Genomic DNA, 25,438 nt, shown 5'->3' on the forward strand with positions numbered 1-25,438 from the left:
AACAAGTAAAAATGAAACTATATTTTATTCTTTGTGAAACTTATATACATATTTTAGGTAAATTATAAGCTTAAAAATTCGCTCATAGGTATTTTCCTGACATAGCATTTGTTATAACGTTATTTTTAGTATTCTTAAGGTCCACAAACAAATTATTCTTTCTAGTTTTCATTTACTTTTCATAATGGAGATCTTAGACCTCCTTTAAGCATTTAGTCATTTCATGTTAGATATTTGAAATTTTAATCATTATATGTTATATAGTATTGAATTATGCATGTTAGAATTATTCAGCTAATTGAATGGGGGGGCACATAAAAACCATTAGCCTATTTAAAATTTTTCAACTTAATTGCTGCGTTTAACATTTCAATGAGACCTGATGCTATTGACTCTGGTAAGACACTAATACTTCCCTAAGTCCTCAAAGACTTCCCTAAATTATACAATATAAAAATGAGCACAAACCATAAAATATTCTAAATATAACCTGGCATTCTCTCATGGTGAAGAAGTAATTTATAGTCTCCTGTCCTTTTAATATCCTGAACTGTCCAGCACCTACCAGATAAGCAGATGGAAATGGCAACTACCAATCCTGGCAACTACCATGTTCATATTATCACTTCATTACATTCAAAAGGGCAATAATCTCTCTAGCATACCCATGCTAGGTCAGTGTAACTTAATAAGGTACCTCACTACCATTTAGTCTGTCTGCATTCTCAATGTGACATGACCCTAATAGTGACTTGCTCAGCTACATAATGGGATTCTCCTCTTTATATCTGCACAAGTGAGCTCAATGTCTGATTCACAGAAGTCCACTTAACATACTTGCTGATCACTGGAAAAATTTTAGTGTACTGCTTTCTAAATAAGCAGTCTTGTAGCAGGTTTTCAAAGCAGCATCAAATGGAATAAGTTTAACGGGGAAGATTTACACCCTAGGATTACAGTGTTATAGTCTTTAAATGAGACAGTCTTAGCTATTTTCTGTATATTATCATAGTTATTTTTGAGGAGAATAAGCATGCATTAGCCTGCAGTAGTGAATTTTTAGTTAGCTGTTCATAGTCATCTGTCAAATACATTCATGGCCTATTTTCATGAAGATCTTCATGTCTCTTCTAATGTATTTGCTTGTGTTTGACACCGAGTGGCCAAGTGCACCACACCTAGCAGCACCTAATTTCATGAGTTTCATACTAGGTGCCAAGAAATGAGGTTGTTCAAATATTTTAGAAATAAATTAGAAGAATTAGCTGTTCCTTTTCTACCCGCTAGCTTATGCTTTACTCAAGGCACCTACAATGAAACTTTAAGATTAAGGAGAGAAAAACTTACCTACTTGGGATTTTGTACAATATTTTGCCATTTGTCCACTGTTGCAAGACTGTCCTTTTTGTCTTTTAGCTGACATTTCTGTGGTCTTCCATGGTGGTCTTTTTCTCTTGTTTAATTTGCTAAGAGCCTCAGAATTATCAGGATTCTTGTCAAAGTTAACACGATTATTTAACTGACTACTGCCAAGTTCATCAGTCAGTATATCACTTGCAGGACTATTTGCTTTGACATTTTCTCTCTCTTTATTTTGCTTTTTAAAGTTATGTTGCCTTGCTGAATGGGATCTTAAATTAAAACGCTTTGATTCTCCTCCTTGCACCTGATTACCTCCACTGTCAACAGGTTCAGGAGAATAAATGATTGTATTTAGCTTAAAAGTATTTCTGTGTTCAAGACAGTTGATCTTCCTCAAAAATATTCTACAGTCTTTTAAAGTTTTTGACCTCCAATTATTGGAAAACACATTTTCTAGTCTTTGTCCCTTTTCAGAATCCATCTGGCCACACCCTGCTCCATTCTCCTTTGTTTCTGACTTAACTTTACTCTCTAAACTAGCATGTGTTGTGGCATCATGAACTGCTGCCCTCTCCTGAGGAAAATCCACTCTGGTTTCTGGTGGTGAGGCCCACTGCTTACCTACTGTGCTTTTCCCACTGAGTGATGTCTCTGCATTTGTCTCTCCCCCTTTCTTAGTCAAAACCTGATTCTGGCAGAAAAATCTTAAGTTCCTTCTTTTTGAGTTCCAATCAACTGTTCTGTGACTGTGTGGCTTTTCCTCTCTTCTCCACCTTTCACAGTGCAAACTCTTAAACTCAGTCCTTTTCAACCTAGCTAGTGTGAAATTTCTTTTCACATTTAAGAGTGGTGAGCCAACCATTTTATGAAGTATGTGGAACTTCCCTGCTGACTTTGAAGGAGAGGAGACTGCAAATTTTTTAAAGTGCTTCCTGAAGGGGCTAGCATTAAACCCACAGCATTTCATCCCTAACTTAATGCTCTTGGTGTTTATCACTTCCAAAGGGTTTCGAGCATTTGCTTTTCTAACGAGTGAAAGGGACTGTGTTTCTGTTGTTTGCATAAACCAGGTACAAAGTTCATTCAAATTATACTTTTTCTGAAAGAGCATTTTGACAGGGGAGACTTCAAGTTCTAGAAGATGGGTTTCCAGAGGGTTTGCTGCTTTGAAACCAGCACCTCCAGTGTGTTCTGTTATGTGGACAGAAGTTTGAGCTTCATCTCTGTTCACCTGCACCCATGCGTTTGTTATCTGTTCAAATCTGTTGTTCAACTCCTCTAATAAGGAATCATCTGAAACAGAAGTAGCCCACCACCTGAGTAAAGGATTGGATGAAATAACAGGGTCCAAGGATACTTCAGAAATGGGCATTAATTTTTTACCTTCCAAACATTTTTCTGCTTTCCTTGAACGTCTAGATCCTGGGATACCTTTGGAAGCTAGTTTAAAACTTGACTGCCTATATTTTTTCCTTGGACTTTTGCATTTCTGCAAATGGAGTTTACATGATTTATGACGCAGAGCATTTTTATAAGTAAGAGAGCCAGAAGATGTACGTGAATGTAAGAAATGCAAAGGTTTTCTAGACCTAATCGAATGTTTCGGAGGTATAGAAGCAACAGTATTATTATTTGATTCATTCTTAAATATGTCAGCATCGGTGTGCCTGATCTTATCTACCTTACTGCACTGTTGGTCAAGCTTTTCTTCTTGGCATTTCTCTAACATAGACTCCTGTTCTAAAGGAGGTAAGCAGCTGCTAAGGCATACTTCTCTTTCCTGAGGTGAAATTCTACTAACAGTCACAGATATACCGGAGATTTTCACTTTTGCAGGTCTACCAGGCTTCCTAACAATTGACAAAGGCTTTTGATTTGGCTGAATAATGTTCTTGGAAGCCTGAAGGATCACAGACTTGCTCTTGATGGGTCTGACATATTCAAAGTCAGAATGGAAAACCTTACTTTCAGTTGTCAATCTTGACACAGCACTTAGACTTTCACCACAGCCAGTCTCATATTCTCCAGTATTTCTGAGGCTACTAGAGTTCACTGCAAAGTCCGCGACATCATGGTTCAGGGAGATGTTGCTGATATTCATGCTTCCTTCAGAAACACATCTCTTGGTTCTTCTTGACCTTCCATAAACAACAGTGACAATAATACTCTTTCCATAAATGCCTTCTTTTACTTCTGATAGAGATTCTGGACTTTTCTTTCCAGAACTAAAAGACTCATTTTGGCCAACACTGACATCTGTTAGACCAGCTTTAGGTTTGGGTGGTCTTCCAATTGGCCGTTTAATCTGTTTCACAACTTGGGGGCCAATTTTTTTAGGCCTACCTGGCTTTCTTTTATATGGTAAATCAATAGTACCACTTGACTTTCCCTCAGAGTCTTCTTGTGGCTTATCACTGTTTAAACTGTCAGTAAACTCTGCAGATGATGGTGTAGCCTCTTGTACACAGTTAAATTTGTTTAATTTGATTTGAAGGCAGTTAATATCATGATTAGAACTATAATCTTCAAAGCTAGTATTTGGTATGTCTTCCTTTGCTTCTCTTTTCCTTCCAATTACTTGATGGGTTTTATGTTTGTGAGAAGCAAACTCAGCATTTGACTGGGATGTGCTGACTGAAGTTAAAGTGTATTTGACTCCTTCACTGCTTTTAATCTCCGATAAAAACATGAGTTTGATAGGACTAGAATAGTTAGAAACAGAACTTTCAGTTCCTTCACGTTTTGTTGGCACACTTTCAACACTGGGTGCTGTCTTTGCATTATCAAGTCTCTTGTTCAAATTCATTACAGGCATCCCATAACTTCTTTTATTGCTAGATGCTATTACAGATTTTGATAAATCCTGATTTTTACAAGCCATTCTGCTTAAAGTACAAGTCAAATCTATCCCAGCATTTTGGTCTTTACCATCTGTTTCTATTAATTTCTTCGAGGCTTTATATCCTTCAGACAGTGCTTGATTAGTCCAAGACCTCTGAGCCATATTTATTGTGTCTTCCAAACGCTCCACAACAACTTGCAAGTTAGAATTCATTGCAATTTTGTTTAAGTCTCTATTTTGGAGACTTTCGGTTGCATCTCTGACTGGATCTTTGCTGTGAGCAGAGTCCGATACTCTTCTGCCTTCGAGGATTTTTTTGGAAACAGAATTGTTTGTTACATATATAGAATACCACCCTGGTGGCACAATATTTCGTTTAGTTCTGCTCAAAAGACCAGGAGCATCAGTTCTCAAAAGTGTTTGAGTATTTTCTAGTTTTGCTTTTTCCATGTTATTTTGTACAGTTAGTTTTTCAGCTGTACATTTCTCTGGTGATTTTCTCTGGCTCATTTTCTCAGATGAAGTTGCTTTAAAGTTTTCTGAAAATTGATCAAAAGTTGTGTTAGTGTCAAAACTCTCAAGAGGTGCTGCATCATTTGGTGAAGATTGTGTTTCTGCATGATTTTCATCTTGAAAGCTCTTAGAATTTTTTAAAGGTTCTTGACAAGGCTGGAATTCTTTGTTCAGTGAAAGCATCTTATCATTGCATGACAATTTTCTTGAACTTTTTTCACTGTACCTTTTTCTCAGAAAATTTTCATCAAGACTAGCAAGCTCTCTTTTTATCTGTAAAGCCTGCCTTCTGATCACAGGTGAATCAGGAGAGTTGTGCATTGCAAATAAGGTTTGTTGACGTTTTCGAAATCTTGTCTGAATAATTTTATTTTCTACCTTTTTATCATGTTGACTCAGTAATTCCATAAAACTATAATCACTGGCTGTTGCACTGTGCAAAAGAGATGTTATTAAATCTCCCAATTTAAAATCACTATCTGAATCACAATCAGTGCTAGATAATTTTATGAGGTTTGATGTATCTGTGGTTTCTATTGATTTTAATTTTTCATTAATCCGATCCATTAAATCTTGAAAAATTACAGCTGTTTCACCCTTTTCATGATTTGTGGTATCATTACTGCTGGCATCCAAGAGCACAGAATCAGAGTTACTGGACTTCTTAGTTTTATTTATTTTGCTGTCATGGCCACATCTGTGAATGCTTATCTCGGCTGGTATGAGAGATGGAGGCTGGTTAATACTTGTCTCAAGTTTGTTACTTTCTAAGGATGAAAGCTCGGAGACGATGTCTTTCCACTTTTCAAATCCTCCAGTCTCCACAGGTGATAATGGTGGGGGTGAGGGACTTCGAGATCTACAGGCATCTTTAAGACTGATTGAAAGATCGCAAACTTCCCTTGACAAAGGAGAACTATGAAAGGCTGATTTTGTAGAGTGATTCTTTGCTAACTGTCCACAACAGCACCTGTGTGGATTATAACTGTTTTCAATACCTCTATTCATTACTGTCTTAATGTGTTCAACAGTTACAGTTTGACAAGACAAACAATGTAATTCTTTAATACAGACTGGCAGAGGCACCAAACCAGGGCTTTGTCTCTCATTGTGTAAACAATCTCTTTCTGCCAGTCTATATTCACAGCTACAGAACAGACCATGTAAATCATCTTCCAATAGGGGTTTTTGAGATTCTGAAGACACAGTACATGATGAATTACAACAGCAAATAGAAGCAGCATTCTGCTCTTGGACTAGAAATTTCAACATAGCCAAAACTTGTTGATGGTGATGTATGCACAAAGATTCCAAAACTTTGCTTAATGCTGAGTTTCCTTTTTCCATTTTAGTAGCTTCCTCTGATTTTGCATCAACAGTTGAACTAAAAATAAAAATCAAACAAAAAATGAATTACAGCAAAGATACCATGATAAGGATTTAAAGTTCTTGACAGCGTTTGAATGACGTATTTTGGTATTGCTGGACTCCTGACTCCTATAGACGGAACTGCAAGGTCATCTTGGTTATTGTTTAGCAGAAACAGTATGAAGCACTGGTAAATAATTTCCTATGACACAGTACAGGAGTCAAAGCAAGGCCTTTTGCAATACAAAAGCTGATGATTACATGTTATTACATTAACACATTGCTGATAGTAAGAATTTTGGATATATTAATAATCTTTAATGAAAAGTGCTTCAGAAGGAATAAAAATTTTTGTAACGTAGGATACTTTGCCATATTTTATAATTATGAGTCCATGTTAGTGCAAATAAGGAAGGTAAGGAGTAAAATCTTATTTTTATTTGAAATACTTTGGTAGGTAGTAAAAAAGAAATTTAATATTAAGAGAGCTCTTGCATAATCATGAAGAAAGTTATCAAATTTAGATTTAATATAAATAAAAGAGTATCTTTTTCTGAGATTAAGCTGCAGGCATTTTAACCTAGGAAGAATATAAAAGGAAAAAGAAGCTATTTAAAAATTAAATCTACTTTTAACTGATTTTAAAAACTATGAAAAAGCATAGGAAAACTAAAGGTACTACTTACCTAATTATTAAATTTCAAATGCTGGAAAATGCCCCACCACAGAAACTAATACACATCTGACTTTAACTAAGACCCAGGATTGCTTATCAACAATATAAAAGCCTGTATTTTTAATACCAGCAGCAAGAAGAATAAAATATATTAGAGGAATTCTGTTTCAGAAAAGTATCCATTTTAATGAAACATCACCAAACTCTGGAGTGGGAACAGCCCTTCTCTCCTAAACCGATATGCCTGTCATTTTTCCTAGTCTGAAAAAAGGTTATTTAGGATTCTAACTGGGGTAGACTACTTAAAACTGACCCACCTAAAGAATGTGCTGTTGTTGTTTTTTAAAATAAACAGTATGTTCATAGTTTTAAAAATGAAAGGGGTTTTGTTTTAAAATAAGCAGTGAAATCAATACTTTTATATTATTACCTGACACTGGAATAACTTCATCTATACATACTACACAACAATTTATTGAGTTTTATACAATTATGTAGTCTGAGTAGTAAAAAGCGCCAAAGCAAGTTCTAACCACATGATCCAAACTTCACTGAGAAAAAGGAATGATCAGATTTTACAAATGTTTTAGTAAGACTAGCACACGTTTTGACATATAGAAGCAAACAGAGTAAAAAGTAACAAACATCTTTAAGTTCAGTGCTGCCTCTAGACAAAAGAAGATCTACAGCCCTAGTATTAGTCCTTTCCGTAAATATTTTTAAAAATTAATTTTATAATGGTAGAGAATATGACGATAAGAAATAACTTATTCTTTTCCAGCAATTCAAATTTATGATTTCAGACAAGCAAAAGAAAAGCCAACATACCTAAGAAGTATACTTAGAACAGTTTATGAAATAATGTTAAAGCCTGTTAAGCATATTTAATAAGTAGTAATAAGTGGGAGAGTTTACAAACTTTTAGAATATGTTATGCATTTCACAGGTTAGTATCCTTTTAGTAGTTCCTACAGTGCTCAAAGGCATTTTTCTCTTAATGAAATGATCTGTATAGACGTAGTGAGGAGCTGGGAGGGTGTGTGCTTATTAACATGTCCAAAGCCCAGGGTGCAATTCCCAATATAAAAATAAGTAAGCCCTATCAAAGTGGAAATGATAAAAAAAGAGCAGCAAGTATTAAGTAATATAAAATTGTTATAATTTCAATTTGATTAATCTCATAGAATTATGAAAGCCACTGATTTCTATATGCCTTTTCTGACATCTCAAGGAAATCTTTATTTTAAAGAAAGAGTTTTTTTCAGTTTGCTAGTTTTTATACTGGAAGTTGAAAAACACCAGTGGTCACTGATACTCACCTAGCAATATAAACAACAGATTACTATATCAGATATTAGATTCTATCTTATATACCATGGTGGACAACTAAATTAAAACATTACAGAATTTTAAAATGGTGTTATTTGGTTTCAAAGCTTTTTTCCCCCCACCTTAGAATCTCAAAGAAAAGCATAATGAGTGAAGAGGCATACGTCTGAATCTCCAATCCACAATTTATTCTCAAGTAATTATATAAAGATCTTAAAATTGTAATTTTGAGACAGTCTCACAATGCAGCTTTGGCTGGCGTGGACCTCACCATGAAGATTAAACTGGCCTAGAATTCATAGTGATCCACCAGTCTCTGCCTCCTAATGCTGAGATTAAAGGCCACCTTAGTCTAATTGGCTCTCATGTTTTTTCTAAGATCAATTCTTTCTAATTTTTTCCTGTTTGTTTACAAGCCCAAACGTCTCATTTTTGTTACTATGCCCTTTCCGTTAGAAATCTGTTGTTGAATATTTCTTTGAAAGTCAATTTTTAATACCATTAAAAAACAAAACAAAACAAACTCCTTACAAAAAAAATCAAAGAATTCAGTGTAGTCAAGTTTTACTTTTCTTTTACTGAATGAGTAAATTAACCACACACCGACAGTGTTGTAAATTTAAGTGCAAAAGCATTGAAGTGCTTTACTACAAATTACAACCTAGAAACACGTTAACTCAACAATTAAAATTCATATAATCAGATTTAGATATATAACAACACAAAGTAGGAACAAAATTACAGTACATGTACAACACAAGACAGATACATGAATTCATTAGAAAATATTGTAATAAATAATTCATGAATTATAGTGCAATTGATTTATGCATAAATAACTAATTGCCTAACAATCAGTTTATATTAACAAAATCTGTCAAAATCAAGGCAGCCACAGAGTTTTACTAAATTACTGCGACAATGGAAATACTGCAATTAAAAAACAAACACAAGTATCTGCACTGTAAACAACTAAAAAAAAAATCAGTCTCACTAAAGTCAGTATACAGTTTAATATAAAATTGTCATCAGCTACCAGAAATGGTTTAAACAACTTTACTGAGCAGTAGTTTTCTAAAAACAGAGGCACTGTTTTTTTCTTTTCCTTCTTTTTTATTTTAAATATAAAATACTCGAGGAACATTCAAATAAGTAGAAAGCACATAAGGGTTGCTTTCATATTCATTAAAAGTCAGCTGAAACTGAACTTTTCAAAATCTGTCAAATAAGTAGTAACTGGTAACTAAATTTATAAAGTACTTTGAAAGTTTAACATAAAGGACATCTTAATAGAACCAGTGGGGAGAGGGGAACCCATAAACTTCCCTGCCTTTCCTAGTTTGTATAATCAAAAAGTCAACTCAGTAATACAAACATTATGTTTCTTTTAAAAGTTATGGGTTGATCATTACCTATAAACTATCAAAAAATATTTTAATTTACTATTTGACCAAAAATAAATAATACAAGTACTAAAATGCTGCAAATTAACTATAATATTACCTATAAAACTACTGATCACTGTGAAGTCAATAGCAAAATGATCCCTGATATATGAATCCTGTAAAGTTTTTGGTCAGGTCATCTTTTAAATGATATAAAAGTGTTCTGTAAGTTTCCCTTTACTATAAACTTCTCAATCAATTTATCAATGTAAATATAGTGTGAGGAATAAAAAAGCTCAATACAATATAAATATTATGTAATGCATTCGAGCTTCCAAAGTTTTGCAAGTAAAATTCTATATAAAGAGGTCAAGAAAATTGTTTTTGAAGCATTTACTTTTAACTTTGTTTTTCAATGGGAAGAGGGGGAAATATAATAAATAATCCATGTTCCGGTCCTCACAAAATATGGCTTAATTCTTTAAAAAGAAAGATGACCCTGACAAATGCTGTCTTGTAATCTATTATGTATATTTTCTTGGGGGAAGAAAAAGATAAAGAGGATTCATACCCTAGTATGCAGGTAACATTGACAGCTGAACATGTTCAATACAGATCTCAGAGACCAAGTGATTACCTGGTTATATAGTTTCTTATTTTCAGTTTCTTTAAATACATGTAAGCAGTTTTAAAGTTTAGTAGCTGAACAACCACATGTTCATGTGATTATTAAACACACACAAACACAAGTGTAAAACACAAGTATTTGACAAGGTGCACTCATTTTTTTAAATTCAGCTGTAAGAATTCCTTTTGGATTTAGAAAAAGTGGCTTAGGAAAATGACCAGAACCTGAATTCTAACAGAGAAAAGGGGCACTGCGGAGAATTCTCATCTATAAAGCAAATCTCCATTTTTTTACATGGAGGTACATGCTTTATTACATTTTACTACCAAAACTGCATACGCCATAAACCCATATGAATACTCTGACCCATATTTTTAAAACTGTTTTATAAAAATTACTGGTCTCATTTGAGTAGTAAAAGTTAAAATGCACTGCCCAGCTTCTAACTATCCAATTAGTAAAGAGTTTACATTACTGAAAGTTCAAAACAGCTTCAGTGTTAAATATCTGTAAATCTATTCAAGACCCTGAACAAACTGCAAATTTGGTTATTAGCAAAATGATAATGTATCACCCACCAAAATGAAATCTGTAATTCATTTTGATAAACTGAAATGTTTTGAAATGTCACAGCAGCAAATATATTAAAGTTACACTGAGGTTTTTCAATAGGAGGAGTGTGTCACAATCCTTAAAGTAGTCATAACATCAACTAACCAGCACATTTAACCAAAATGACCATTCTCAAGCTTGTTCTGTGCACATTATAAACATGCTCTAAGTTGCATTCCAACTTTCTTTTCTAACCTTACACATTAGCTTATTTTTCAAATGAAAAACAAAATTAAATTAATAATTAAATTTAAATTACTTTTTGTTTTTAGTATTCCATCTTATATTAAAGGATTCTATAGCTGCTGGGGTTAACTATGTCAGTTTTTTAAATTTAAATTATATACTTATAACCCCAACTTCCTGCTAAATCAACCATTAAATGATAAATATTAAATTTTACTATACATATCCTTTAAGGTTTTCTTTATCCTGGTGGATGCACTCTAGTGCATTTTGTATTTCATAGAACGCACTGTAGTGTATTAATACTGTATCTATTAGTTACTCTTGGTACAGAGATAACTATTTAACTTTGATTGGTTCTTTGACATACTCACAGTACTTTTAGGTATGTTACACAAAAGTGTTCACAAACTATTAATATCATATTTCCATTAAAAGATGGTTCAACTGAATGGTTAGAATGTTCTTTTACCAATAAAAAATGTTTCACTTGACAATTACTCGTTTTCCCACATTTTATGCTATTGACTACTAAAGAAAACCTGAATCTTTTTTCACCTATTTATACAAGGATTAAATACAAACTATCAGAATTAATAAGCAACTCTATAATTCTGTCCACAGTGAAAACCCTGAATAAAACTTTTTCAAAAGGCATGTAAGTGGTTTTTGAACTGTAAAATTTCATGTCTCCTGTCAGAGTGAGCATTTGTAATTTCCATGTGTGTACGTAGCTACACACACACACACACACACACACACACACACACACGCATGCACGCACACTTGTGCACACACACCTGTGCGCACACACACACACCCCTTCTCTAACAGTAATCTACACAGGCTTGCTGCTGTTTCTGCAGCTGCCAGTCCCTGAATCTGTCATATATAACCCAGTGTCTGGTAATCGTAGTTTCTTCTTCGGAGGAGTCTTCAGTGTTCCAGATCTTTCCTTTACCTTGTATTCTAAAGTGCTGTGAGGTACCCCATAAATTCCTTGTGCTTTGGAAACACTCATTTTTCCACTCATTACCATTGCAATGGCCTCTTCCATTATTTCATGATCATACTGCCGATAGCGGCCACGTTTTTTCCTGGGCTGCTTATTATCTTTCCGGTCCAATCCATCTTCAGTGTTCTCGGAGGTTCCATCAATTGTTCCATTTTTAGAATTAAGACACAAAGGAGAGAGGTCCCCATGTAGAAAGTAAGAGTCAACACTTGAGTGAGTTACAGGCCCAGAACATTCTATTTTGTTCTGTTTAGGGAGTATATTTTTCAGTTTTTGGAGAGCTGATCCTTCAAGGACTGAAGAGGTTTTGGAAACTTGATACATGACATCCAGCAGACCAGAACCATCAGGTTGTGATTTTGAGACTGAATTTACTCGTAGCTGAGGAATTTTTAACTGTACAGGAGGATTTGAAGTTTCATATTGAAGGCTTTCATTTTTTTCTTTAAACTGAGTAACCATTTTCTGTAGAGTTAACTGATGGAGGTAACTGGAAGCTGTTGGGAATTTTAATTCTGAGGTTTCAAGTAGGTTGAGTTTACTTTTTTCTGTGCGCTCTGCTTGAGCTCTTGCCCACAAGGCTACTTTTTGCAGCACAGCACAAGTGTCTTTACTGTCTTTATATGAGTAACTATCATTGAAATCTCGAGTTTTGTTTTTAAAAGATGCAGGCTTCCCTGCTGGTAAGGCTTCTAAGTGGAGAAGTAAAGTTTTTTGAGGTATGCCATAAAGTATGCCTGCTTTATTTATGTCCAGTGCTCCAGACTGAATGTCTTTCAAAGCTTTTGAGAGCAAACCATCTGCAAACTCAGCACTTCTTTCCACATAGTCCTCTCTGTTTCTGTGTAGTCTCCTGGATGGATGGAATGAAACGATGGTAAACTGATGTATGAGAGACTCTCACACAGCTATGGAAGGGGAGGGTCCACTCCTTTATTATACTCCTTGCTTAGGTAACATCACTGCTTATGACACGTTAGGTCTGTGGGATGTAGTAGTTACTCCTTATCAAAGCAAACGCTACAGTCCTGGTAGGACAATGTGTCAATGATACATACGGTGGCCTCAATGGGCAGACCTTCCAAGAACATAAAATCCTAACTGAGTATTGTAAAAATATTCTCATGATGTTGCTTTTCCTCTGAAAGCTGCTTGCAGAGCAACACATAATTTTTATTTACAATTCAAGTTCCATTATAAAAATACCCAAATCCTAAGGGAGTTTTTGTTAGTAGAAACGTGACGTTACCACTAAACAAGTAATAAAAGAGTCAACCCATTTAAAGGAAATTTGTAGCAGCAAGAATACTTCCAAACACAGACATCTCAGTTCCACAGACTCATTTTCCTCTACATAAAAACTTAAAATCTGAAAAAAGATGTATATGAATAATTTCATTTTAGAATGTTACTCTATTTCAAATGCAACTCTCTAATCTTCTAAAGTCTGTTACGCCTATGACTCCAGCTCTATTACAGCCTTAGTTGAAATACATTTATCTCAGATTTCAATGGGACAAAAAAGATTTCTATGCAGTTCATGAGAAGATGCAAAAGTTATAAAAACCCCCAAAATCCAACAGAACAGCATTTCACTAGTAATTATTTATTTAAATTAATTTAGTGATAGTTTTAAAGACTGAAAGGACTTTTTGTGGTGATTACTAGACGAATATTAAGTTGTTTGCCACCACACTAAAGCAAAAACTGTAAACATATATGCTAGTTTTAGAATTAGTAACTACAGCACTTTTAGAAATGGTTCATTATTTTAAAAAACTAAATATTAAAATTACATATTTCCCTTAAAATTGCCTCTTGAGTATTTCAAGTTCTCTCACTTGTCCTGCTTCTTAGTTTGTATCCCATGATTAAATTGATAGTTCATTTTAGTAACATGAATTGAAGTTTGGTGATTGTTCTGATAACTTTTCTTTAACAGAAAGAAAAAAGAAAGAGAAAGGACAAATGAAATTATGAGAGACAAACTTATGAGTGACAAAAATTCTGAAGGAAAACTATGTCAGTCCTACTCAGCACAGTATTAAGTGTTCTCTGCAAGAGGTCATTTATATTAATATTGAATCATATTTCCTAGATATTGCTTACCCAGCAACTGCATTTTCAGAAGAAGGATCACATATGGACGATTCTTCAGATTTTATGCTGGTTTTCTTTGTAGAGAGATCTAACACTCCATCCCCTATAATTATTGCAAGAGAAAAATTTTTATATTTGCAATAGAACAGCAGCCCTTACATTTTCCTACCCTATTCTGCTGATGTACTAATGATATCAATTATACACTTATTTGATTCTGTTTTAGGAACAGGCCATGACTGGGAAGGTACTACATAAGGAAGAGGGAGAGGAGAGCTGGTACTGCCAGGTGGTATAGAGAAAAGAACAAACACATGATTTGTTTAAAATCACCTTTTGGTCACTTCCCCACCATTCTGCAGTGTGAAGTCAACTTGACAGCTCATCAGTCTCATGACTGTTTTCCCTCAAGGCTGGCACTTTGGGAAATCCAAAGCAATGCAAAGATGAGTTATGAGTGAGAAGTGAGTAATTACTTATCTACTACTGTAAACTGCTGAAATGTACAAGAATTGAATCTGTGCCTACACTATATCTAGGACTAGATAAAGAAACTATATATAATAATATAGTACTAGGAAAGACAATGGCTATAAAACAAACTTTCCAGTATTTTTTATTAAAATGTAGTTATCACAGATACAACATTGAATTTTCACAAATAAGAACTTAACTGATTCAGAAATTGTTAAGGGGACAAGGCCAGCACAGAATAAATACACGATTAACTTAAAATCCAACAACAAACAATGCCAAGAAGACACATTTTTCTATCTGCTCAAAAACTGAAAGTTAAGCCTCTGGAAAGGAATCATGGAAGAAAAAATACCAGCTTAAAAGTATACTCCAAACCCAACAAAGTTAGAGAAAATTGACTGACTTTTACAGTAACTAAATCAATCCAAGTATATAATCGTCTCAAGAAACACAAAGAATGAACAAAACACCATATTCATAACCTCCTCTGTAGAAATAAATAATCATGCACTGCATGCTTATAATGTATAAAGCAATATGATTGAATGGCAGCGCACACACACACACACACACACACACACACACACACACACACACAAAAATCATGCAAAATGCCCATTCTCATGGTGCTTAGTATCAAGTAAAACAATCCAGTCTGCACAATGCTACCACAATGACAATAGTGCTGCCTAGGAAGCCACTGCAGAACAAGCTGATAAAGTAATGGAGGTTAGGCTGAGGGGATCAAGCACTTGTGCCCACATATTCATGTACATCTTTTATTTATTTTCTTACAGATAGACATAATATCTAGAAAAGGCTAGCCTAGAACTTACTGACTAGCCCAGGCTGACCTCTAACTTGTGATCTCCTGCCTTAGTCTTCTGAGTGCTAGCTAGGGTTGTAGGTATTGACAACCACACCCAGCATGAGAGGCAGTTTTATGTTACTGGTGTAGAACTGTTATTTAATAGGATCTTGAATAAGATGAGATTGAGAACAAGCAAGCAGATGTACTGGTAAGGATCTAGATGGGATGGTTTGTACAGAAGGACTGCCGTATAAAATTGCTTGAAGTTATAGAGGAATACCAGAAGCTAAGTATGGCTTGAGTAGCATAAGTAGGCTAAAACTGAGGTAAGATCAGAAATGTAGCAGAAGCTATACAGGGCCACATGGCCATGGTTTCAATGCTGAGTATTATTCTGAAAGAGACAGGAAGTCACTGGAGGATTCCAGCAGATTGACAAGATTTCATCTTTATAAGGCATCGATGGTGTGTGGAGAGTGGAGCACAAAGGGCTGGGGAGCAGGGAACTCCATCAGGGAAGCTCTATGCTGTTTCCTCATTTCTAAGGTTCCATACTTCAGTTGTCTTCTTTTGCCCAGAGGACTGCTACTCTTCTCCCTTCATAGTCATACTGATGGTTCTCAAATCTTAGGAATTAGCCAATCACTCGAGACATAATTCGGACTTGATGGATTGTCATCATTCTAGGTGTCCATTACAGCATTGTTTATATGCATTATTCACTATTTAGTAGGCCACCTTCTAGTTGCTACAGTTACACAGCCAGCATATCTATTTTACTCAGAGTGCCTGGCCCAAGTGTTCTGAAAATATTTGCTAAATAAAAAATTGAAAATCTGGAAGCAACTTAGTGGTGAGTTATAGGTTAGAACACTGAAATCAGAAGAGTAAAGGAGGGAAAAGAAGTTCCTGCTACATAAAAGTTGTTATTTCAACTATCTAGACTAGTTTACCCATTCAGCCTAATTTTATGCTTAGTTTTCACCAAAACCTTGTATTTCTCCTCAATCTAATCACTTGTACTTAGTTCTTAAAAATTGCTACAGGATATTATACCTCTCAAACAGCAATAGAGCATTCCCTCTGTCTAGGATGGGGGAAAATGTCACTCCTAGTACTGTCTGAACTGGAAAAGAAAATTGTAGTAAGAACAGTTGGTAAGGAGGACAGTTTGGGAAGATGAGAAATGGAGACAGAGCATTTTCTTGATCCTAGGGATAATTTATAAGTTGTCAAATGGTAGATCCATCTACTCGTATGTACATATCTAAAATACTAATGACAAATCCAGTAGATAAGAACTATGTGTTCTCTATGCTCTCATGATGATATACCTGAAGAAGGAACACTTCATTCTCTCTTAATATATTATAGTTTACTTTCCATTCACCTGTTAGTATCCATGGCTAATTATTCTTCTTAGTGACAATGATGACATAAGCACCTTACTGTGTGTCACTTCATGTTCAAGTTATAAGGACCTTCTCTAACTTATGCCTACAAGTCAAAGTGCTAGACAATGGTCCATGTGCATTTTCAACATTAGTATTTCAAATATTTATAATTAAAAACAGTGCATTTGTCAAGAAGACAAAGCGACAGCCTACAGAATGGGAAAAGATCTTCACCAACCCCACATCTGACAGAGGACTGATCTCCAAAATAAAGAACTCAAGAAACTAGACATCAAAATAACAAATAATCCAATTAAAAAATGGGCTTATAGAGCTAAACAGAGAACTCAACAGAAGAATCTCAAATGGCCAAAAGACATTTAAGGAATTGCTCAACATCCTTAGTCACCAGGGAGATACAAATCAAAACGACTCTGAGATACCATCTGAGATACCTGTCAGAATGGCTAGGATCAAAAACATTGATAACAGCTTATGTTGGAGAGGATGTGGAACAAGGGGAACACTCCTACACTGTTGGTGGGAGTGTAAACTTGTACAGCCACTCTAGAAATCAGTATTGCGGTTTCTCAGAAAATTGGTAATAAATCTTCCCTCAAGACCCAGATATACTACTCTTGGGCATATACCCAAAAGATGCTCAATTATACCACAAGGACACATGCTCAACTATGTTCATAGCAGCATTATTCGTAATAGCCAGAACCTGGAAACAACCTAGATTGCCCCTCAACTGAAGAATGGATAAAGAAAATGTGGCACATATACATAATGGAGTACTACTCAGCAGTGAAAAACAATGACACCATGAAATTTGCAGGCAAATGGATGGAACTAGAAAATATCATCCTGAGTGAGGTAATCCAGACTCAGAAGGGCAAACATGGTATGTACTCACTCATAAGTGGATACTAGATTTAAAGCAAAGGATAACCAGACTACAACCCACAGCTCCAGGGCTAACAAGAAGAACTCTAAGAGGGACACATGGATCACCCTGGGAAGGGGAAATAGATGAGATATCTATGAATAAACTGGAGGGGGGGGAATGGGAGGTAGGGGATGGCGGATGAGAACATAAGGGAACGGGACGGTCAAGTTGGAACAGGGATGGAGTGGAAGAGCAAGGAAAGAGATACCATGATAGAGGGAGACAGCATGGGGATAGGGAGAAACAGGGTGCTAGGTAAGTTCCCAGGAATACACAAGGATGACCCCACCTTAAACTACTAGCAATAATGGAGAGGGTGCCTGAACCGGCCTACTATGGTAATCAGATTGGCGAATACCCTAACTGTCATCATAGAGCCTTCATCCAGTAACTGATGGAGGCAGATGCAGAGAGCCACAGCCAAGCACCAGGCCAAGCTCCAGGAGTCCAATTGAGAGAGAAGAGGGATTCTATGAGCAAGGGGCATCAAGATCATGATGGGGAAATCTACAGAGACAATCAAATCAAACTAGTGGGAACTCATGAACTGTGGACTAATAGGTGTGGAGCCTCCATGGGACTGGACTAGGTCCTCTGCATAGGCAAAACAGTTGTGTACCTTGACCTGCTTAAGGGGCCCCCTAGCAGTGGGATCAGGATCTGTCCCTGGTGCATGAGTGGGCTTTTTGGAGCCCAGTGCCTATGGTGGGACACCTTACACAGCCTTGGTACAGGGGGAGGGGCTTGGACTTGTCTCAACTGAATGTACCAGGCTCTGCTGACTTCCCATGGGAGGCCTTGCCTTGGAGGAGGTGGAAATGGGAGGTGGATTGGAAGGGGTAGGCTGGGGGGGGGGGCAGGAGGAGGGAGGAGAGAGGGATCTGTGGTTGGTATGTAAAATGAATAGAAAATTTCTTAATAATAAAAAGAAAGAAAAACAAAACAAAAACAGTGCATTTAGCATATAATTTATGTGAAAAGAACAGAAAACTACTTTCCATATAAATGTATAAATTAGTGGTATCAGTAATTAGTCAAAGAGAAGCTAAAAGATTTAAAGAGATCTTAACTATATTTCTAGACATGCATTTTCTCTTTAAGAGAAAACAAATTAGAAATATATATAAGTCAAAAGTTCATTAATTACTTTTAGATTAATTAGTGAACATGGTTATTAAGCTGTATTTTTAAAACTGCCATCAGAATAAACACAACACTGTTTTCATTTACTAGTTGCAGACTGCCATTTAGCATCACAATTTAATTGCCTGTGACCAAACCATACTGCAAAATACTCTAAATGCAGGCAACTCACTTTTAAATAAGGACATATAATTGTACATACAATACCACCAGAGATAAATTCAAAAGTGAATTGATGTTTAAAAATTTAAGCCATGACCATACTGAACAATTTCTTCAGCATCAACACTTTATCAAGACTTTTGACAAAAAAAATTAAAAATTGTTTACAAAATGTCCTCATCCTGCAAATTATTGACAAGGAATTCTTCACAACACAAAAAAATCTTTTCTACTCTTCCAAAGTCAGAATTCTTTTTCATCTCTGTTTAGATTTGTTCTTCTGAATTCAGCTATATGGTACTCTACTAGCCTTGCTAATTTCTCCGCATCATCCCTTTCACAAATTCACAGCATCTTATGTACGTCAATTCTATACTATGTCACTTTCTAATAATTTGCCCGGTCTAAAACCATCACTCCAATAGGGTCTGAGGAGTAAGCAGGGTTAGAGTCTATTTAAGCATTATAATTAATAAAGAGACTTTCTTATAATATTTATTTCTTAAAATAATGGCATGAAAATGGTGGTGATTCAATAATTATTATCTTCATTAATTAACCCATTACTGGCTTCCTCAATTCTATATTACACACAGCACATCTAACCAGCAGACAGCACTGTATACAGTAGATTCTCTAAGATCAGTGAACTCTGTTCACTGAATCAATAATGGTCATATGGGAAAGTGTTAGCAGCTTCCCCCAAAGAGAAATCTTAAAGACTTACTTCAGAAATGTCAAGACAACCATTAATGTTTAATTGAATGTGAATATTAAATGAGAAAAACATCTGTTAACTCCTCACAATATTATTGGATTTTTAGTTACTATACAATGCCAATCAGGAAGTTCAGTTATACTCCACTATGGACAGGAGTTCAAAAGTCTTTGAAGCCACATTATCTATCACGAATATTATATATACATAACAAATAATGACTCACTGCATGAAGGATAGTGAATACAAATGAAAAGGAAACTCTTTCATATTGTCTGGACAAAGAAAACCATTTAAAATTAAATTCCACAAAAATGTTCAAGTTATCACTAGTAATGAAATTTTCATAATCACTGCTTGACACAAAGTAATGCCAATATCATTAACAATGCCTTAGGGCTTTCTCATTTTACCTCTCTGGCCATTCTTTAACTATCTCTTCAAATAGGGCCCTTCCTCCCCTCTTCACCCAATGTATTGTTTAGTAAATCTTTGGAACTTTAGTAAGTTTTTCTTACTGTATTCTTAGGGGAAGTCTTATAATTTCAGCTGTTAACCATGGATATTTAATTGATATCCAGAAAATATTTGTAGTTTCATAAAGTCAAAGATATGTAAAGCTACAGTTCTTTTCTATGATGGAAAGTATACAAAAGTGCTTTTGCTGGGTTTGACTGGATGGTCAAGGGACTTAAAGAAGCATGCCTGGAATACTGGTGAGAAAGACATTTGAGAAAGTACATGGATAGACCTCTTTAAATGGACAAAGGACACGAGGTTATTTCTATCCCATGTAAATGATTGTCCAAAGGTTACTTTAGCAAAGGAATCCAATAATCAGGTGGACAGCATGATTCATTCTGTGCAGTCAGTCTTTCCCTGGTCATCCCTGTTGTTCCTGCACAATGGGCCCATGAAAAAAGCTGCTATGCTGGGAGATGGAGGTTATACATAGGCTCAACAACACGGACTTCCATTCAATAAGGCTGACCTGACTACAGCTGTTGGTGAGTGCCAAATCTTGAAGCAGCAGAAACCAACACTGAACCCCTAATATGGTGTCATTCCTTGGTGTTACCAGTCAGTGACGTGGTGATAGGTTAACTACATCAGACCACTTCTTCATGGAGAGGGTAATGCTTTGTCCTTAGAGGAGTAGATATTTATTCTGGTTATGGATTTTCCTTTTCTGTATGTAATGCTTCTGTCCAAACTACTATCTTGAGCACAGTATTCCACACAGCATCATTTTTGACAAAGGAACTCATTCACAGCCAGAAAAATGCGACAATATACCCAATATCATAAACTCCAATGGTCATACCATGTCCCCCACAATCTTGAAGCAGTTAGCTTAACGAAACAGTAAAATGGCCTTTTAAACAGTTACAGCACTAAATAGGTGGCAATAGCCTGGAGTGCTGGGGAATGTTATCTAGAAGGCAGTACATGCTTGCCTCTGCTCCTGCTTCATTTCCTGTCCTGATTTCCCTCAATGATCAGGATGCGTAAGTCAAATACCTGCTTCCTGCCCCAAGTTGCTTTTGGTCATGATGCCTATTACAACAACAGAAAGCAGCTAGGACAGTGCTATATTAAGAGTGCAATTTAACACATTAAAGTTCACACAACAGCATGACTTTTATTAATATTAATTTTCTAGTTACAGAACAAAATGATCAATGTCCTCACAAGGCTGTAAGTAGTGAAAACTGCATTCTCTAATTCAAGCAGTCATATTCTAGAAACTTCATTAGTCAAAATTCTATTCTGTATAGTGTTCTTTTCACATTTACCCCTTAACATTTTTATGACTAGTGTAAGGTAGTGATTGTCAACCTCCTTCCAGGTGTGTAACCAGTTGCCTTGGAACATGTATAGAACAGGACATCTTCCCCAGTGATTTATACTGACATCTGTATTTTACTAAGATTTCAGTAATCCTGGGAAATTTCTGAGCTTTTACTGATTTATATTCTGTCCTAAAGGACCCAGTCTTAATTATTGCACTATAAATCCTTCATGGGTCTTAAAAGAAGCTTCTCATTACCTTGGATATTCCTCTTTTTTTTTTTTCTGTTTTTTTGTTTGTTTGTTTGTTTTTCAAGACAGGGTTTCTCTGTGTAGCCTTGGCTGTCAGGCTGGTTGAGAACTCACTGAGATCCACCTGACTCTGCCTCCCAAGTGTTAGGATTAAAGGTGTGATTGATTTGTTATCTTTGGCTCCTTAAGATTTGCTTGTCAATTTTAGGACCAGGAAGTCATTTCACTTTAGTAAAATCAACAAACTGATAAACTTCTGACTGGATATTACATCTGCAAAAGCATTCCTAATTAGTTGAAATAGAAGCACTTGGTTTGGAGATCTTATTTTATGACCTTCAGAAAGTTATATGATGTTCTCTGTAAGGTCTTACACAGTTTATCAGTTTCATTGTTTGTTGTTTATTTATTATTATTATTTTACCTTTTTCTTTCTTTCAAACATGTCTCAAGTAGTCCAGGCTAGGCCTGAACTTCTGTTCTTCTTGTCTCTACCTTCTACATGCTGAGATTATGGATGTGTGCAATATCTTACTGTATTCAATTTGATGAAATTTATTTAGCATTGTGAACTTAATGTTTCTAAGTTTCAATTTTCCTTTCTTTTGCCATCCTTTCCTATTTGCAACTATGAGTCTGTCACATACCAAAGCTCATGTTCTAGCCTGTAGAATGCTAAATTGCTTCTGTAAAAGTACAGGATATATAAAATATAAACAGCAAATAAAAATTAAAAAACCCTGTGCTTTTACAATGTCCAAAGGTCAAAGTACAGATATATATTTTTCGTAAGTCTTAAATTGTAGTTATATTTTACCTTTCTTATAGACTAATAATTTAATATTTCTTAGAAACATAACTAACATAGTCTAAAATTAGGGACCAAATATGGGGGATTACCTCTATGTTTCAATATTGATGGGTCTCACACACTGTAGAGATGTCTCCTCTAAACACTGACCCATGATGATGTCCTAATGTTACAGTCCTAATGCCAATACATTCTAGGATCTTTTCAATGATACCTTTTGTTTCCCCCACAGCTTTAAGAAGTAACATAATCCCTAAACCATGCTGATAAAAGCTATTCCTTCTCTTATCTCCAGATAAGCCATTTATTGGCTTCCTCCCCACATTCTTTTTTTTTTAAAATTTTTTGAGACAGGGTTTCTCTGTGTAGTTCTGGTGCCTGTCCTGGATATCGCTCTGTAGACCAGGCTGGTCCTGAACTCACGGAGATCTGCCTGGCTCTGCCTCCCAAGTGCTGGGATTAAAGGCGTGCACCACCGCCACCCGGCCTCCTTCCCATATTCTTAAAAGGCTCTTTTTGTCTTTCTTCTGTGAAGTCACAGATAAAGTACAAATAAATTCTACTTTACATAGATTCAACATGGTATAAATACCTTCTGAAAAATGTATCTCTGTATGTTTAATTATAGGAGTGTAGAGATTTATCACAGGTATAACTTTCCCCTTTCTCAGTTACATTATAAAAAACTGGATGGAGGGGACACTGGAGAGAAGGCCTAACAGTTAAGAGCAATTGATGCTCTAGAGAGGACATGGGTTTGAGTCTCAGTGCCCACATGATAGCTCACAACCATCTGTAACTCTAGTGCCAGAGGGTCCAACACCTTCTTCTGACTTCTGAAGTCACAAAGCATGCATGTGATACATGAACACACATGAAAAAAAAAAACATTCATATACATAAAACAAATCTAAAAAGTAAGCAGCAACAACAAAAACCCACTGAATGGTAAACCATCTACTTATTTCTCATCTCAGTGCAGAAACTAAAGAGCAAATACTAAATTAATGTTTTTGACTGTCTACTAGAAAATAATTCTTTCTCATAGTATCTCTTTATACATGTCCTTTATTTTTAAGTTGCTCATTGAAATTCATACTACTTTGAAAAAACAAGAAAGACATCAAATTTTCTTTTATAAACTATTAAAAATATAGTATAGGGGCCTGGAAAGAGGGCTCAGTGGTTAAGAGCATGTATTGTTCTTCCAGAACACCAGGGTTTCCATCCCAGAACCCACATTAACAACAGGCTCACAACTGCATGGAAAACCAGCTTTAGATATTTGATTTCCTCTTCTGGACTCCCTGGGCACCTGCACTCATGTGCACTGGCACCATACATACATAATTATAAACTAAAGATAAATCTTTGAAAACTGCACCACAGAGCTTTACATTCTTATCTCTCTTGTCTATGCCATATAAATCAAGGAAAGAGTGATAATTTCCCCTATGAGCATAAAACATATCCATGTTTAAGTATTTTAAAATAAAAATGTATGTATCACATGCTAAACAAACAACTTACCTTGCTGAGCAGTTTGCTCTTGCGTTCGAGTCACAGTGAGGTCTAAGGGGCCTTCCTGCTCATCCTGAAGGCAGTTCTCTGTTTGGTTCATTTGGATACTTTTATATACGAGACTTGCTCCAATCGAACCATTTCTAGTTTCTTGAATTTTACCACTTTTTGAAATGTACTCAATGGCAAACTGACGAATCATCTTTTTCATTAATTCCTGAGCAACTAAGGGAATGTTAGGATCACAGTTCTGAGGAAGATCTGGGAAAGAAATAAACGTAGCATCATTAGAAGACAAATACGAACAACCAAGGGGTTTTATAAGGAAATGACATTAGTAGTATCTAGCAGGAGTCCACAGTGGTGAGCAGTCTCTGTGGCTTAGAAATAGCAACTATGTCGATGTGGTTTTGCATTTCTTCCAAAAGTGACTTTTTAAAAAATTCATTTATTTCTATCCCAAGCAAAAGTGCAGATCAAAGAATTAGTCATGGGAGTAGAACTTACCTTCATAATTAAATGTTCAAACATTCTATTAGGTATTAAGACTAAGTGTAGTATTTGAATACAAACTTTATATGAGCCAAAGGTAGGCAATATACAGCATACATCAAAGACTAAGAAGACATCTGAACTCTCTATCAATGAATTTTTTCTTCTGTCAAATGTATTTCATATACTCCCATCAATCATCTATGATTATTTCTTTTACATAGAGAAATTATCACTATAAAGAACAACAAGCAAGTACAGTGACACAGAGCAGTACTCAAGGTTCCTGATTTGCTAATATCCTGTCCCAACTGCTTTCTCTGCACTTCTTATGTTTATATAGCCACTGAAAACAAGCTATCTAGAATGAGGGTATATCATTTATAAAGTCACAGCAAGCTTCTCCCAAGTCTCCTATAAGAGAGTGGTATTAGTTATTACTGAAGATCTTGATCCTACAAAACATGTTGATCAGCTACAACTGTAGTAGTTTCACACAGGCGCGCGCGTGCGCACACACACACATACACATACACCCCACACAGACACATACCCTCTTCTAGCAGAAACCTGTAAAATGGGGGAAAACCAATCGACTGACTTTCCTGTAGCAAGTATAGGATAATGACAGGTCATCTATAAACACTGAGTTAAGAGCATGATCCTTTGGCCTAGTGGTAACCTTTTTGACACACAGATCTGTCCTCATTTGATTCCCTTTATTCACTCTAGCCTTCAGAGGGAGAAAGAATGAAAAGCTGTAGAGGACACTGAGACACTTGGGAAGGCTTCCTGCTGCTTCCAAACAGACCTACTTCTAGAGACACTTACTCATGCAGACCAGTACTATACAAACAGGCCTGTCTGGCCCAGAGCTGTATGAGAATAGGGGGTAATG

General features: G+C 35.8%; 1 protein-coding gene across 5 annotated transcripts in view; it reads right to left on the reverse strand.

Moving 5' to 3' along the window:
• Lcorl (ligand dependent nuclear receptor corepressor like) overlaps window positions 1–25,438 on the reverse strand; it is a 166,819-nt gene that overhangs the window by 22,700 nt on the left and 118,681 nt on the right. For 2 of the 5 annotated variants that reach the window (XM_059275852.1, XM_059275853.1), the window contains 3 exons: window positions 24,058–24,309; window positions 14,026–14,119; window positions 8,648–12,769 (listed from right to left, as the gene is read on the reverse strand). In XM_059275852.1, coding sequence (XP_059131835.1) covers window positions 11,740–12,769; window positions 14,026–14,119; window positions 24,058–24,309 — 1,376 coding nt within the window. In that variant the 3' untranslated portion in view covers window positions 8,648–11,739. Of the gene's footprint in view, window positions 1–6; window positions 6,102–8,647; window positions 12,770–14,025; window positions 14,120–24,057; window positions 24,310–25,438 lie in introns of those variants that run through there. The other 3 variants (XM_059275856.1, XM_059275857.1, XM_059275858.1) reach the window with 3 other exon arrangements.

Source organism: Peromyscus eremicus, chromosome 10 (assembly GCF_949786415.1).
Source record: "Peromyscus eremicus chromosome 10, PerEre_H2_v1, whole genome shotgun sequence".
Lineage (NCBI taxonomy): Eukaryota > Metazoa > Chordata > Mammalia > Rodentia > Cricetidae > Peromyscus > Peromyscus eremicus.